The sequence below is a fragment of the Colobus angolensis genome, unplaced genomic scaffold, assembly GCF_000951035.1.
Source record: "Colobus angolensis palliatus isolate OR3802 unplaced genomic scaffold, Cang.pa_1.0 Scaffold55, whole genome shotgun sequence".
Lineage (NCBI taxonomy): Eukaryota > Metazoa > Chordata > Mammalia > Primates > Cercopithecidae > Colobus > Colobus angolensis.
In genome coordinates this window covers 131,530-146,910 of record NW_012119043.1, presented here as the reverse complement: position 1 = coordinate 146,910, position 15,381 = coordinate 131,530, and the positions used below count along the sequence as shown (strand labels likewise).

Below are 15,381 nucleotides of genomic sequence, written 5' to 3'. Positions count from 1 at the left end.
CTCTGTCACCCACGCTGTAGTGCAGTGGCACAGTCACAGTTCACTGCAGCCTTGACTTCCTGAGCTCAAGCAATCCTCCTGCCTCAGCCTCCCAAGTAACTAGGGCCACAGGCAGGTGCCATCACGCTCAGCTAATTTGTTTTATTTTTGATCGAGACAAGCTCTCCCTATGTTGCCCAGGCTGGTCTTGAACTCCTGTCCTCAAGCGATCCTCCCGCCTCAACCTCCCAAAGTTCTGGGATTACAGGTGTGAGCCAGCACGCCAACAAAATGTTTAGAAGTTTAACTCTGCCAGTCAATACCAAGAGATACTTTCAGATAGACTCACTGTATGTTATTGACAACTAGAACATTTGACCTCTGTTAATGTCAGTTTTTAAAGAGCTATAAGCAAATGTTATGTGGATGCCATTATTTGCTCAGATATGTTAGTTAATGATTTCGCTAGCTGTTTTGGCATGTATATTTTCATTTTTTGAATGCATACAAATGTTCCAATTTAGCTTGTGTGTTACATCAGATTCCCAAACTATACAACGCTGTAGAATCTTTGTTTCTTTTATTTAGTATAGTACAGGCCTGCAGTTTGACTTAAAATACAACCTGGGTCATATCTTTGCCCTTAGGTAGTGACACTTATTTTGAATTTCCAAAATAATGTGTGGCCTCCCATAATTTATTTCAATGTTTCACAGTTCTTGCTGCAAGGAAATTGCTTTTGAGTCCTAAAAAAAAAAAAAAATCTTTCTTGCCACAGTTGTCTTCTTCATTGGAAGCTGTTAGTTGCTTTCTTAGACAGTTCCTAGGTTACTGGGTCACATTAATAATAATAATGAGTTTATTAAGGTTATACTGTATGCCAGGAACTGTGCTAGGCTATATATATACTTATTTAATTATTATTATTATTATTATTTTTTTTTTTTTTTTTTTGAGACGGAGTCTCGCTCTATCGCCCAGGCTGGAGTGCAGTGGCCGGATCTCAGCTCACTGCAAGCTCCGCCTCCCTAGTTTACACCATTCTCCTGCCTCAGCCTCCCAAGTAGCTGGGACTACAGGCGCCCGCCACCTCGCCCGGCTAGTTTTTTGTATTTTTTAGTAGAGACGGGGTTTCACGGTGTTAGCCAGGATGGTCTCGATCTCCTGACCTCGTGATCCACCCGTCTCGGCCTCCCAAAGTGCTGGGATTACAGGCTTGAGCCACCGCGCCCGGCCATATTATTATTATTTTTAAGACAGGGTCTTTCTCTCTTGCCCCAGGCTGGAGTGCAGTGGCACCATCAAAGCTCACTGCAGCCTTGACCTCCCAGACTCAAACAGCTCTCCCATCTCAGCCCCGCAAGTAGCTGGGACTACAGGCACACGCCACCAGGCCAGGCTCATTTTTATACTTTTTGTTGAGGCAAGGTTTTGCCATATTGCCCAGGCTGGCCTCAAATTCCTGGACTCAAGCCATCCTCCCACTCCAGCCTCCCAAAGTGCTGGGATTACAGATGTGAGCCACCACACCCAGCCAATTTCATTTAATTTCATTTCATTCTTAGCAACATGTCTTCACTCTTGTTTTATAGATGAGGGAACTGAGGTAAAGTGATTTGAACAGTCTCCTAGCTAGTAAGTACTTGACTAGGGTTTGAATCCTAGTTTGTGAGAAATAAAGGCTTTGCTCTTTTTAGTGTACCTGTATTAAATCTTGCCTTCTCTTTTCTAGGTCCATTAATTCCTATAAACTTTTAATTACTCCTAGATCTGGAAATCATGTACCTCTGATTATTTAGCCTATCTTATGAGACTAGCTCACCATCACACGGAGCTTAAGAACGTTGGATTTGTGTCCTAGCATAGTTGGTGACCAGTTTATTTACTTAATAACAGCTTTGTTGAGATATAATTCACATACTATAACATAGATCTTTTTGGCCAGGCACGGTGGCTCGTGCCTGTAATCTCAGCAGTTTGGGAGGCCGAGATGGGTGGATCACCTGAGGTCAGGAGCTCAAGACCAGCCTGGCCAACATGGCAAAACCCCGTTTCTACTAAAAATACAAAAAAATTAGCCAGGCATGGTGGCAGGCGCCTGTAATCCCAACTACTTGGGAGGCTGAGACAGGAGAATCACTTGAACCCAGGAGGCGGAGGTTGCAGTGAGCCAAGATCATGCCACTGTACTCCAGCCTGGGCGACAAGAGTGAAACTCCGTCTCAAAAAAAATTAAAAAATCAATCTTTTTAAAGTGTACAGTTCAATGGTTTTTAGTGTATTTAGCAAAAGGTTGTACAACCATCACCATGGTCAATTTTAGAACATTTTTATCATCCCAAAGAGAAACCCTGTTGAAATACCACAAACCAGGTGGCTTTTAAACAACAGAAATGTATTTCTCACAGTTCTGGAGGCTGGGAAGTCCGAGATCAAGGTCCTAGAAGATTCAGTGTCCAGTGAGGACCCGTTCCTGTTTCCCGGATGGTGCCTTCTCCCAGGGCGGGAGGGACGAGGGATTTCTCTGGGGCCTCTTTCATGAGGGCACTAATCCCATTTTGAAGACTTGTCCCCCATGACCTAATTACCTCCCAAGGCTTTGTGCCCCCAATGCCATCCCCTTGGGAATTAGGATTTCCGCGTCTGACTCTTGAGGAGACACCAACATTGGAACCGTAGCAAACCCCACACCCCTTAGCAGCCACTCCCCCTTCCTGCTCCCATCCCGCCTGGTCACCACGAATCTGCCTTTTCCCTCTAAGGATTCACCTTTTCTGAATATTTCACGTAGACGGGATCACGTAATATCTGTGCTGTGTCTGGCCTCCCTCACCGTGCTGCGGCAGGCGTCAGTGCTTCCATCTTTTTTGTGGCTAACAGCCCGTTGTTCGAATAGACCACAGTTTGTCGATCCATCGTCCAGTCGGTGAACATTCCCGGTTCCACGTTTCAGGTCATGTTGCATTCGTGCACGGGTTTCTGTGTGTTTCCGTTGTCACAGGTGGCTTTCGGCTCTTCCCGCAGTGGTTCTGTGCGCCTTCCCCTTGCTCACCACCATGCTGCGTGAGGGCAGATTGCAACAGCGGGGCCTGCCTGAATTCGTGGGGGCAGTCGTGGTTTCTGGGTGTGTCCCCACAGTCTGTGTTTTTCCTCTAGACCTGCCCTTCATGCGGAATCACATTTGCTCCCAAATCTGAAGCCGGCGCCGAGGGAGGAGCACCTCAAAACGGCTGCCAAGACGAGCATAAAAACAGCACCAAGGTAACAAGCTCATGGCTGTTGTTCCTGTCAGTTCCTCTCCTGGCGCATCCACCCAAGGTGACATTCCTGTCTTGTCGGCTTCTTAGTTCTGAGAGTAACTCCTCTTGGGTAACACCACTCCGCACCCACGGGTCCTCTGGGTGTCGAAGAGACCGGCAGGGAGCTCGTGGGAGGGTCAGCAGGAACCCACGTGGAATCCAGCGCTCAGGGGCGGAGCTGGGCGGGACGCCTTTAAAGGCCTATAAGGGTTTAAAACGCGTGGATTCGAGTGTTTTGGGGGAAATTTGTGGTACTGGAAGGTGGACTCAATTTATGATAGAATACAGATGGGCGGAGACAAGAGGGGGTCTTCACGGTGAGAAAGGCTCGGTGAAGAGAGAGTGTGGGAGTTAGGGCAGGCGGCAGGAAGGCTGCCAGGAAAACCAGGCTTGGACACCAGGACCAGGACTGAGCCCACCCATGAGAGCCTGTCGGGGGCTCATGCAGGCGGCTCCCTTGGGGCCCAGGCTCTCATCCTCCATCTGCTCTCCATCTGCCAAAGGATTGTGGGCGCAGGTCACCCCGTGTCTTCCCACAGCCACGGTGGACACCCCCGACACAAGCCTCTGTTTCCATCCACCTTTCCTATGCCCTGACAGCCCTGGACCCCTTGTCACACTTCTCCCGGCCCCCCAACCCATGCACCCTGTCCCCGGAACCCTGGTACTGGCCTAAACAGACTCTGGAGGCCTCGGCTCCTCACTTTCCTCCCTTCCCCTCCACCTCCTCACCAACTCTTCCCATGTCTTACTTTCCTGGCGGCCTGAACACCCAGCATTACCACTGGGCGCTATTGGGTAACAGGGAGGAGCAGACGGGTAGTCAGGGCTGGGATTGGAGCAGGTCTGCAGGCGCAGGGGGTTGGGGGGCTCTTGCAGGGCAGAAGGTCCTACGCCCAGTGCAGTGGGGCCCCGCAGCAGAGGTCAGGGTGGGACTGGCGTGCGTGCCCAGTGCCCGGTGCCACTTCACTTCCCGTGTCTGCGTCCTCTTTGTCTCGAGGCAGGCTTCTGGAGGACCTAATCCCAAAACTCAGAACGGGCTTCTGAGCCCTCCCCAAGAGGAGAAGCTCACCAACAGTCAGACCTCTCTGTGTGAGATCTTGCAGGAGAAGGGAAGGTGGGCAGGGGTGAGCCTGGACCAGTCGGCTCTCCTTCCGCTGAGGTTCAAGAACATCCGGGAGAAAACGGACGCCCACTTTGTGGACGTTATCAAAGAAGACAGGTACGATTGGGGCCATCTGGGAAAAAGCAAAGGTTGCAGGCAGAAGACTCTGCCTTTTTCTTTTTTCTTTTTTTTTAAGACAGAGTCTCGCTCTGTCGCCCAGGCTGGAGTGCAGTGGCGCAATCTTAGCTCACTGAAGCCTCCACCTCCCAGGTTCAAGTGATTCTCCTGCCTCAGCCTCCCGAGTAGCTGGGATTACTGGCGCCCACCACCATGCCTGGTTAATTTTTATATTTTTAGTATAGAGACGGAATTTCACCCGTGGGCCAGGCTGGTCTCCAACTCCTGACCTAGGTGATCCACCTACCCCAGCCTCCCAGAGAGCTGGGATTACAGGCGTGAGCCACCACACCTGGTTTTTTTTTTTTTTTTTTAAAGACTAGGTCTTGCTGTGTTGCCCAGGCTGTAGTGCAGTGGCTCGATCTCAGCTCACTGCAACCTCTGCCTCCCGAGTTCAAGTGATTCTCCTGCGTCAGCCTCTCAGGTAGCTGGCACTACAGGTACATACAACCATGCCCAGCTAATTTTTGTGTTTTTAGTAGAGGTAGATTTTTAACATGTTGGCCAGGCAGGTCTTGAACTCTTGGCCTCAGGTGATCTGCCCACCTTGGCCTACCAAAGTGCTGGGATTACAGGTGTGAACCTGTGCCCGGCCTAATGTTTACGTTTTGAAATATACAGGCCAGTCCTTTTATCAAATATTCCTGAAGTTGGGTTGGTTGGATTCAGGCTCTCCCTCTGGCCAGGCAGAGACTGCAGAAGGGATGCTGTGTCCTTCTCAGGGTGTCCTTTCCAGGGACACGCAGTGCCCGTGTGTTCCTCATTAGTGATACTAATTTTGATTAATTAGCAAGGTGGTGCCAGGTTCTCTGATCTAAGGTTGTTATCTTCCTCTTATGACTAATAAGCAATCTGTGGGAAGATACTTGAAGATCTTGTAAATATTTCATTCCCCATCAGAATTCCCTACATTTAGCATTCACGGATGATTCTTGCCTCAGTCTTCACTATGATGCCTCAAAGGGTGATTTTCAGCCGGGCGCGGTGGCTCACGCCTGTAATCCTAGCACTTTGGGAGGCCGAGGCAGGTAGATCACCTGAAGTCAGGAGTTCAAGACCAGCCTGGCCAACAAGGTGAAACCCCCGTCTCGACTGAAAATACAAAAATTAGCCGGGCATGGTGGCAGGTGCCTGTAATCCCAGCTACTCAGGAGACTGAGCTAGGAGAATCGCTTGAACCTGGGAGGCAGAGGCTGCGGTGAGCCAAGATCGCGCCACTGCGCTCCAGCCTGGACAACAGAGCGGGACTCTGTCTCAAAAAATAAATAGTAAATAAATAAATGGAGCAGCACAGCTTATAGCAGGGCCACTTCTGCCACTTGGCTGCTAAAATGTGGCCTTGTGCATGTCCTCTCTGCAGCAGTGTGGTGGCTCTTCTCTCCATCCACAGTCCCTGAGTCGGGAGGAGAGAGGGTCAATGTCCCGGGACAGAATTATTTCTCTTCTGAGTAGGAGGATGTAGGAAGTTACTGGATACGTGTCACAGAAAGGAGAGTGCCCGCTGTGCTGCAAGGAGAGGACGGGGCGCACGTGATGAGCTCTACTTTGTGTTCGGTGCACGTGAGGCACTTGACGTATTTCACCTGATTTACCTCATTTTTTCTTTTTCTTTCTTTCTTTTTTTTTTTTTTTGAGATGTAGTCTTGCTCTGTTGCCCAGGCTGGAGTACAGTGGCGCGATCTCGGCTCACTGCACGCTCCGTCTCCTGGGTTCAAGCGATTCTCCTGCCTCAGCCGCCCGAGTAGCTGGAATTACAGGCACCTGCCACCATGCCCGGCTAATTTTTGTGTTTTTAGTAGAAATGGGGTTTCACCATGTTGGCCAGGCTGGTCTCGCGCTCCTGACCTCAGGTGATCCGCCTGCCTCGGCCTCCCAAAGTGCTGGGATTACAAGGATGAGCCCACACGCCCAACCTCATCTAATTTACTTCTGATAGTCGCTGTATGAGGGAGAGAGGCTAACACAGCTATATTTGCTTTCTGAAATCATGTTAACATTCCCTTAGTTTCTAGTAATTTTCTGCAGTATAGAAAGGATATTACTATTTGCTGGCATTTCATAAATGAACGAAAGAGTCATGGAAAGCGGGTTTGATTTCCCTGCTATTAAAATCACTGAGCTTTATCATTTTGCAGGTTTCACATGCAATCTGCATATGTGACAATAGCACCAAAATTACGCTAACTATAAACACAATTTTGTGATAACAACCTGTTAGCTTTTATGGTGGCAATTACTGTCAGTACTCTGAATGACAGGACCGCCGGTTCTGAATTATGGTTTCATTTGAAGCCTCCAAATCCGCGTAAGTACTCTCAGCACAGTGATCTGTGTGTTCTTCACCAAAGACTGTTTCACAGAACAGAAAAGCTGCTTTCATCTCTGAATCCTGGACATGAGGAATGTGTTTTCAAAAACAAACCTCAGCGGCTCATGTCTGTCACCCCAGCACTTTGGGAGGCCAAGACGGGGAGATCTCTTAAGCCCAGGAGTTCGAGACCAGCCTAACCAACCTGGTGAAACCCTGCGTCTACTAAAAAATACAAAAATTAGCCGGGTGTGGTGGCGGGCGCCTGTAATCCCAGCTACTCGGGAGCCTGAGGCAGGAGAATCGCTTGAAGTTGGGAGGCAGAGGTTGCAGTGAACCGAGATTGCCGTGCCACTGCACTCCAGCCTGGGCGACGGGGTGAGACCCTGCCTCAAAAAAACCCCCAAAAACCCAAGGTTCCGATGATGTGTGTTATAATCATGGTGGATGGTCATTCTTTAATGGAGGTGGAACACAAAAGATGATTATGCTTAGAGGCACAGAGGACTTTCCAGAGATCTGTTTGAACAAGGGGCAGCTGAGCGGCGTCTGGTCTGCGGACACTTTGAGACGCAGCTGTTGTAGTGACCTAATGAGCAGCGTTTTGGTCGCTAATTGTGATCTGAAAACATCGGTACAGTGATGGTGCTGGGAACTGATCGACTGCATTTGTTGTGTCTTCCAGCCTGATGAAAGATTATTTTTTTAAGCCGCCCATTAATCAGTTCAGCCTGAACTTCCTGGATCAGGAGCTGGAGCGATCCTACAGGACCAGCTATCAAGAAGAGGTGTGTTCTTTTCTCCTTGTGCTTTTACTGAAGAATGTGTCTTGTTCTCACAGGGTCATTCACTGTTAGTTTTGTGTTTTAGCAAGGGATGGGAACATGAAGGCTAATATTCATTTCCCACACTCTGTAAATCCTGAGTGGCAACTGTACGTGAAATGTCTCTTTGCGGCCGGGCGCGGTGGCTCAAGCCTGTAATCCCAGCACTTTGGGAGGCCGAGACGGGCGGATCACGAGGTCAGGAGATCAAGACCATCCTGGCTAACACGGTGAAACCCCGTCTCTACTAAAAAAATACAAAAAACTAGCCGGGCAAGATGGCGGGCACCTGTAGTCCCAGCTACTCCGGAGGCTGAGGCAGGAGAATGGTGTAAACTAGGGAGGCGGAGCTTGCAGTGAGCTGAGATCCGGCCACTGCACTCCAGCCCGGGCGACAGAGCGAGACTCTATCTCAAAAAAAAAAAAAAAGAAATGTCTCTTTGCAAAGGAGGAAAAAAACCTTTCTTTAGCCCTTTGTCTTAAAGTGCAGCCTCGCCATTAGTAGACCCTTTCCTCTGCGGTGGCGTCTCCAGGACTCTGTGGCTATCCCCAGTGTTGGAAGGGACCGCGCCCACCTCTCCTGAAAGGGAACCCCCCCACACCTGCCCTGGAAGGGACCCCCCCAACCTGCCCTGGAAAGGGGGCCCCCACCTGCCCTGGAAAGGGGGTCCCCACCTACCCTGGAAGGGCCCCCCACACCTACCCTGGAAAGGGGGTCCCCCCCCCACCTGTCCTGGAAAGGGAGCTCCCGCCCCACCTGTCCTGGAGTCTTGGGTGAGGCTCTTCTCTACCTGTTGCCCTCCCTGCGTTCTTCCCCTGAGAAGGACCCAGGAGGCCTTCACCTCTGTAACTCCAGCTCCACGTTTCCTCCCCTGCCCCCACCACCTTCACCCAATCCCACTTCCTCCAAGAAGCTCTCCCTGACCCCAGACTGGATTGTACTTCCCTTCATACACTTCCTTCTCCATGTGTGTCCCATTTTGGAATCTTGTGTGGTTCTGGATTCGTGTTCCCCCCTCCCTAGATGCTCAGCTCTATGAGGTAGGACCCCAGTCTCTCTCCTCCAGCCCCTTCTCACAGCCTCCAGCACAGTCCCCACGCTCACAGTGCTCTGTAGGGACTTGCTGGAAGGAATAATACAAGAACGTAGAGCCTGGTTTGAATCCTGGCGGCCTTCTGACTGCATTCTCTCCTCCAGGCCCAAACCTAACCTCTCAGTGTTCCCAACTCAAGAGTGGGTGCCCTCCCCACCCAGAACAAAAGGGATTTCTCATTCTGATTCCCTTGGTTCCTCCAGCAGGTCTTCATTAAACTCTGTGGTGTCCTGGCCTGGGCTCTAGAAAGACCCTGGTGAGCCTGGTAAAGCCAGTTTATGCCTCATGGGGTGGCAGGTGCCCCCTTCCGTCAGCCTCCAAGGGACAGTGAATATCCGTTAATGTCCCAGACACCTGGAGTGGACTTGCATATTGGCTGGTTGGTGGCCTGTAAGGCACAATATCATGTCATTTAATCCTCATAGCAGTGCTGTAGGGAAGCTGATGATTATCCTCATTTTACCAAAGAGAAAGCTGAGGCTGAGAAAGGCTGAACAGGTGGCCGTGGTCCCATAGCCATGGTTGGACACGAGCAGTCTGGCTGCCAAGCCAGGCGTCTGGGCCGCTTCTCGCCCTGCACTGCTGAACCTCCCAAACAGCAGACACCTCTGCCATCCCTTCCTAAAGGCGCCAAATGTACGCTCAGCCTCTGCTCTGCCAGGGACTGTTCTTGATGCTGGGGAAGGGGGAAAGATGTGGCCTGATAGGGAGGAGGAATTAGAAACAACATCCAAAGCTGGAGGTCTGCAAATGCCCTCCCAGCGCACGGTGAGGCACCAAGCCCAGGCTGGGGTCCCAAGGGGGGAACTCCTGAGTTTGCCTTGGTGGGAAGACTAGGAATTAATGGAATGTAGGAATGAGGGAACATTCTGGAGAGTGGGCCAAGCACCCACAAACGTTAGAGATACCAAAGAGCCCGGTGCATCCGGGAGTGGCAGGAGGTGGCAGGGGCTAGTTTATGGCTCCCACACCGTGGACTTTATGCCAAAGGCCACGGGGAGCTGTTGAAGGATCTGGAACAGGTTGTGTTTTAAGATCACACAGCTCACACCTGTAATCCCAATTACTCAGGAAGCGGAGGCAGGAGGATCCCTTGAGGCCAGGAGACAGACCAGGCTGAGCAACATAGTGAGACCGTGTCTCTTCCAACAAAAAGAAAAAAAACATGGCCGGGTGCGGTGGCTCACGCCTGTAATCCCAGCACTTTGGGAGGCTGAGGTGGGCGGATTGCCTGAGGTCAGGAGTTTGAGACCAGCCTGGCCAACATGGTGAAACCCCATCTCTACTGAAAACACAAAACTTAGCCAGATATGGTGGTGGGTGCCTGTAATCCCAGCTACTTGGGAAACTGAGACAGGAGAATCGCTTGAACCTGGGAGGCGGAGGTTGCAGTGAGCTGAGACCACACCATTGCACTCCAGCCTGGGCAAGAAGAGTGAAACTCTGTCCCAAAAAAAAAAAAAAGAAAAAAGAAAAACATGTATCAGCTGAGTTTTGGAGGGTGATAAGAGCGTGGACAAGACAGGAGGCCACATGACAGGTGGGAGGCTGTTACCGAAACTCAGGGCAGGTGGCCACAGGGTCCCGGTGGGTAGGAAAGGACAGATACTGGGACAAGGGAGCCTCCCAGCTGGCCTGCGTGTGTGGACTCATCGTGCTGAGGGCTCCACATGGGTGCGTTCCTAGCCTAACATCCCACCGCCCACAAGGTGCAAGTACTGGTTTATCTCTGGTTTTGGATAGAGAGACTGAGGTATGGCTGGGTGGGTATCACAGCTAGTCATGGCAGAGTGACTTGAGCCCTGGCAGCCCCGCCGCAGAGCCTGCGCTCTGAGGTGGTGGAACGGCCACACCCGGAGGCCCTGGGATGTGGGCAGTGAGCAGGGCAGAGCCAGTGGCACTGTCCCTGGGTTTGGAGCGCACCGGGAGAGAGGGCAAAAGAGTGTCATGACGTGGAGGAGCATCATTCTCGGTGGGACTGGGACAGGCGGCGCTGCCAGGATGCACAGGGGTAGGACAGGTGGGCCTGGGGAGCCGCTGGCATCAGGGCCAGGGGTGGCCCAGAGGGAGAGGCTGGGGCCGGGACAGGTGTCTCTGGGAGGCAGCAGGGCAGGCAGGAGAGACCACAAGGGAGGTGGAGGGAGGAGCGGGGCCTCTGCCAGCGTCCATGGATGGGGCAGTTCTGCAGAGGAGACAGTAGCCCCAAGACAGAAAGGCCCTACACGCGAGCTCTTGGCTTGGAAGGTGGGAGGTGTGGGCTCTCGGAAGGACAGCAGCCTGTGTGGAAACCTTCTGGCCTCACATGTGGGCAAGGCAGTGAGGTCTCGGGGGACATGCGTGCACCTGGCCCTGACTGGGACCCCTGATGGGCACTAGATGGAGCCCCAGAGAAGGGGGATGTGCGTGTGCTTCTGCCAAGGCGGGTGGGCACGGGCAGTGTCACCCCTGAAATTCCCACACCTGGCCGGGCACAGTAGCTCACACCTGTAATCCCAGCACTTTGGGAGGCCGAGACGGGCAGATCACCAGGTCAGGAGATTGAGACCATCCTGGCTAACACGGTGAAACCCTGTTTCTACTAAAAATACAAAAAATTAGCCGGGCGTGGTGGCAGGCGCCTGTAGTCCCAGCTACTCGGGAGGCTGAGGCAGGAGAATGGCGTAAACCCGGGAGGCGGAGCTTGCAGTGAGCTGAGATCCGGCCACTGCACTCCAGCCCGGGCGACAGAGCGAGACTCCGTCTCAAAAAAAAAAAAAAAAAAGGAGAGAGAGCCATTCTGGCCGACTTGGTGAAATCCCGTCTCTCCTAATAGTACAAAAACTAGCCGGGCGTGGTGGCAGGCGCCTGTAGTCCCAGCTACTCGGGAGGCTGAGGCAGGAGAATGGCGTAAACCCGGGAGGCGGAGCTTGCAGTGAGCTGAGATCCGGCCACTGCACTCCAGCCCGGGCGACAGAGCGAGACTCCGTCTCAAAAAAAAAAAAAAAAAGGAGAGAGAGCCATTCTGGCCGACTTGGTGAAATCCCGTCTCTCCTAATAGTACAAAAACTAGCCGGGCGTGGTACTGCACGCCTGTAGTTCCAGCTACTCTGGAGGTTGAGGCAGGAGAATTGCTTGAACCCGGGAGGTGGAGGTTGCAGTGAGGCGAGATCGCGCCGCTGCACTCCAGCCTGGTAACAGTGAGACTCTGTCCCCGCCGCCCCCGAAAAAAAGAGAAATTCCTACAGCTTCTGAGGGGACTCCAGGGTTGGGACCGGACTGGCCCTTCCGGGGCACACGCACACCTACAGAGCCTCTGGGTTCCTTGGAGGGAATTTGGAACCAAACCCCACCCCCAGGTTGCCCTGGCGGGGTCCAGCCTGGCATCAGGGCTGACTGGCAGCCCTGCTCACACCGTCCAAACTCCCCCTCCTCCCCTCCCGCCTGGTTCCTGGGAGTGGTCAAGACACCTGGAGCTGGTTTGTCCCACGGAACGCACACTGCACCCAGGGCTGCCATGAGACCTTTCCGCTCCCTGCGTCTCCAGCCCCCGCCCCCAGCCCCGAGCCCGGCTGGGATGCTGAGTGGACACCCATGGCCTCTTGGGTTGCCAGAAGGTTGCAAGGCCAAATGGAAAGGAGCTGAACTTTCTGCGTCCCTCCCTCTCCCAATCACAGCCTCTGCCTTTGGGTCCTGCTCCTTCCTCTAGGTTAGGGGCACACTCAGGAGTCAACCGGTCCACACCAAGTCCTGGCCTGGCTCCTCGTTCACTGTGTGCCCTCGGGGTAGCCCCTGGCCTTGGCCTCCCAATCTGTACCCCGAGATGGGTGGTGGTTCCTGCCCGTGGGGTGTTGTGAGCATCAGTGGAGATCGCACCCCCGCAGAGCCCTGCAGGGCCTGGGCCTGGTACACCTCTTGGACATGTCAGCATCATTATTTCTCCCCCTCCACTGCCGAACACTGGTGCAGGCCTCTCTAGTGTACTCGGCACACCTGCCTGTGTTTCCTCTCCCTGACCCTCCCACCTCCCGCTGTGAGCTGCCCAAGGGCATCATTTCGTGTAAGTCCCGGCCCCAAGCACAGAGCCAGTCCCCGTAGGTTCCCAGGCGACGATGTGCCGCTTAACTCCCCCTCAGCCAGTTCCGCCATGAAGCCCCCTTTCACACCTGCTGAACCTGGGACTCCGCCACGCAGCAGGACCTCCCTGCACATTACTGTCGTGCAACTGCCTTCCAGATGCAGAGAACTCACCTGCGCCAGTCAGTAACTCATCTTTCAGCTAAATATGTAATGTGTCTGTGAGAATGTGCTGGGTCATAATCAGTTGTTCTGTGACCCTGGCAGGGTTTTTTTGTTTGTTTGTTTGTTTGTTTTTCGGAAACAGGGTATCATTCTGCAGTGGTGTGATCATAGTTCACTGCAGCTTCAAACTCCTGGGCTCAAGCAATCCTCCCACCTCAGCCCCCCAAGTACCTGGGACTACAGGCACAAACCACTAGGCCTGGCTAATTATTTTATTTTTGGTAGACAGAGTCTCTCTCTGTTGCCCAAGCTGGAGTGCAGGGGCATGATTATAGCTCACTGCAGCCTCAAACTCCTGGGTTCACACGATCCTCCTGCCTCAGCCTCCTGAGTAGCTGGGACCACAGTCATGCACTGCCATGCCTGGCTAATTTTAAAATTTTTTGTAGAGATGGGGTCTCACTGTGTTACTCAGGCTGGCGTTGAACTCCTGGGCTCCAACGACCCTCCTGCCTCAGCCTCCCCCAAGTGTGGGGATTATAGGCGTGAGCCACCGTGCCCGGCCCCCTGGACAAGTTTAACTTCTTTGTGCCTTGGACTCCCTAGTATTAAATGGGGTAGTAGAGTGAGACAGCCCTCCGTGAGCCTTCCCGCCCCGTGCCTGGCCCGGAGCAGCAGCGCTCAGCATGTGTTGCCTGTTTCTCCATCCGAACTGCACTCCTGGCCGCCCGTGGCCACCCAGTCATTCTGCTCCACTCCTGCTCCAAACAGGTCATAAAGAACTCCCCTGTGAAGACGTTTGCTAGTCCCACCTTCAGCTCCCTCCTGGATGTGTTTCTGTCGACCACAGTGTTTCTGACGCTGTCCGCCACCTGCTTCCTGAAGTACGAGGCGGCCACCACTCCTCCCCCACCCGCCGCCCTGGCTGTCTTCAGCGCGGCCCTGCTGCTGGAGGTGCTGTCCCTCGCAGTGTCCATCAGGTAAGCGCCGCGTGGGCTGGCTCTCCAGCTCTGAGCCGTTAGCTCCCTCTTCTGGCTCTATGGCTTATGGCTGAGCAGTTGGACTGGTCTCCAGCCAGCTGTCCCTGCTGGCTGATTTCTGGAGATGGGCCCCCGTGTCCTCCCCCGGCCCTGTGCCCCGGCATCCTCCCTCCCTCACATTGGCCCGGATGCGGGGGACCTCCTCACTGGAGGGGGCAGTGCCCCACAGCCCCGACTGCTGCCAGCTCGTCCCCGGATCTCCAGGGTGAGAGACTGCAGAGGAGAAGGTAAGAAGATAGGAAATGATCTGGAGGAAGGAAAGGAAAATACATGAGTCGGGGCAGATGATAGGCGGGGCTGGGTCAGCAGGCGCCTCTTCGAGTGCAGGAGCCAAACATAGACCCATAGCAGCATCTCCGTGTGCTTGCCTCAGGCAGTGGTCTCTTGGGTATGACGCCAGCAGAAGAAAGAAGAGACAAGCTCAACTTCATCAAAAGTTAAGCCGTTGTGCTGCAAAGAACATCAGGAAAGCAAAAGAACCCGCAGAATGGGAGGGAACATTTGCAGATCAGGCCTCGGACAAGGTCTAACATCTAGAATGGATAAAGAACTCATTCAGCCCAATAATAAAAAGCTCACATTAAAGGGGACAGAGGCTCCAAACAGACCACAGGTGCGTCTTGGGGAAGCCGGCGGGCCCTTGGGACCAGCCCGGCTCCCTGAGGGGTCTTGCAGTGTCTCAGCATTCCTGAGCAGGCAGGTGGCCCTGCGTGGTCCCCATCCTGGGCACCACAAGCCCCTTTCGTGGTCCTGTCACCCTCAACAGGATGGCTGCCAGCCTAGCAGAGTCCCACTAGCAACTGTGCCCAGGAGCTGGGCTTCAAACAGACATGGGGAGGCAGCCCTGACCTTGAGCGTCTGCTGCCCTTATCCAACATCCCAGGGCAGAGACGAATGGCTTTGAGTCTGGCCCGAAGCTCCGGAATGCTGGCTTCTCCCATCTGAGGTGGGCAGGCCGGGATTCCTGCCTCCTCCCTCCCACCTGTGCTGTACCCAGGACCCTTTCGCCATGGGTCATGCTGTCTGTGGCACGTGCTCACTGTTTCCCAGAACTCTCTGGGCTCACGTCCCATCGCCTACAGCGAGCAGCCCTCTTCCTGGCACAGCCTCCCGTCCTACCTCAGTGCCCTCTTGTGCTTCTGGGGACCCCTCCCAAAGGAGCCGTTGTCCGAAAGCCCTTCCAGGGCCTGCTTCCCCAGAACCCAAACCAGACATCCTCAGGCCCCTGGTTGGTTTGTTTTTCCTCTTTAAAAAGATCAGCTTTTTTTTTTTTTTTTTGAAACGGAGTCTCGCTCTGTCGCCCAGGCTGGAGTGCAGTGGCACGATCTCGGCTCACT

The 15,381-nt window shown here is 53.4% G+C and overlaps 1 protein-coding gene across 1 annotated transcript in view; it reads left to right on the top strand.

Moving 5' to 3' along the window:
• ADCY9 (adenylate cyclase 9) overlaps positions 1-15,381 on the top strand; it is a 170,634-nt gene that overhangs the window by 136,431 nt on the left and 18,822 nt on the right. The window contains exons 4-7 of the mRNA XM_011961313.1: positions 3,136-3,240; positions 4,283-4,500; positions 7,554-7,656; positions 13,776-13,984. Coding sequence (XP_011816703.1) covers positions 3,136-3,240; positions 4,283-4,500; positions 7,554-7,656; positions 13,776-13,984 — 635 coding nt within the window. The remainder of the gene's footprint in view (positions 1-3,135; positions 3,241-4,282; positions 4,501-7,553; positions 7,657-13,775; positions 13,985-15,381) is intronic.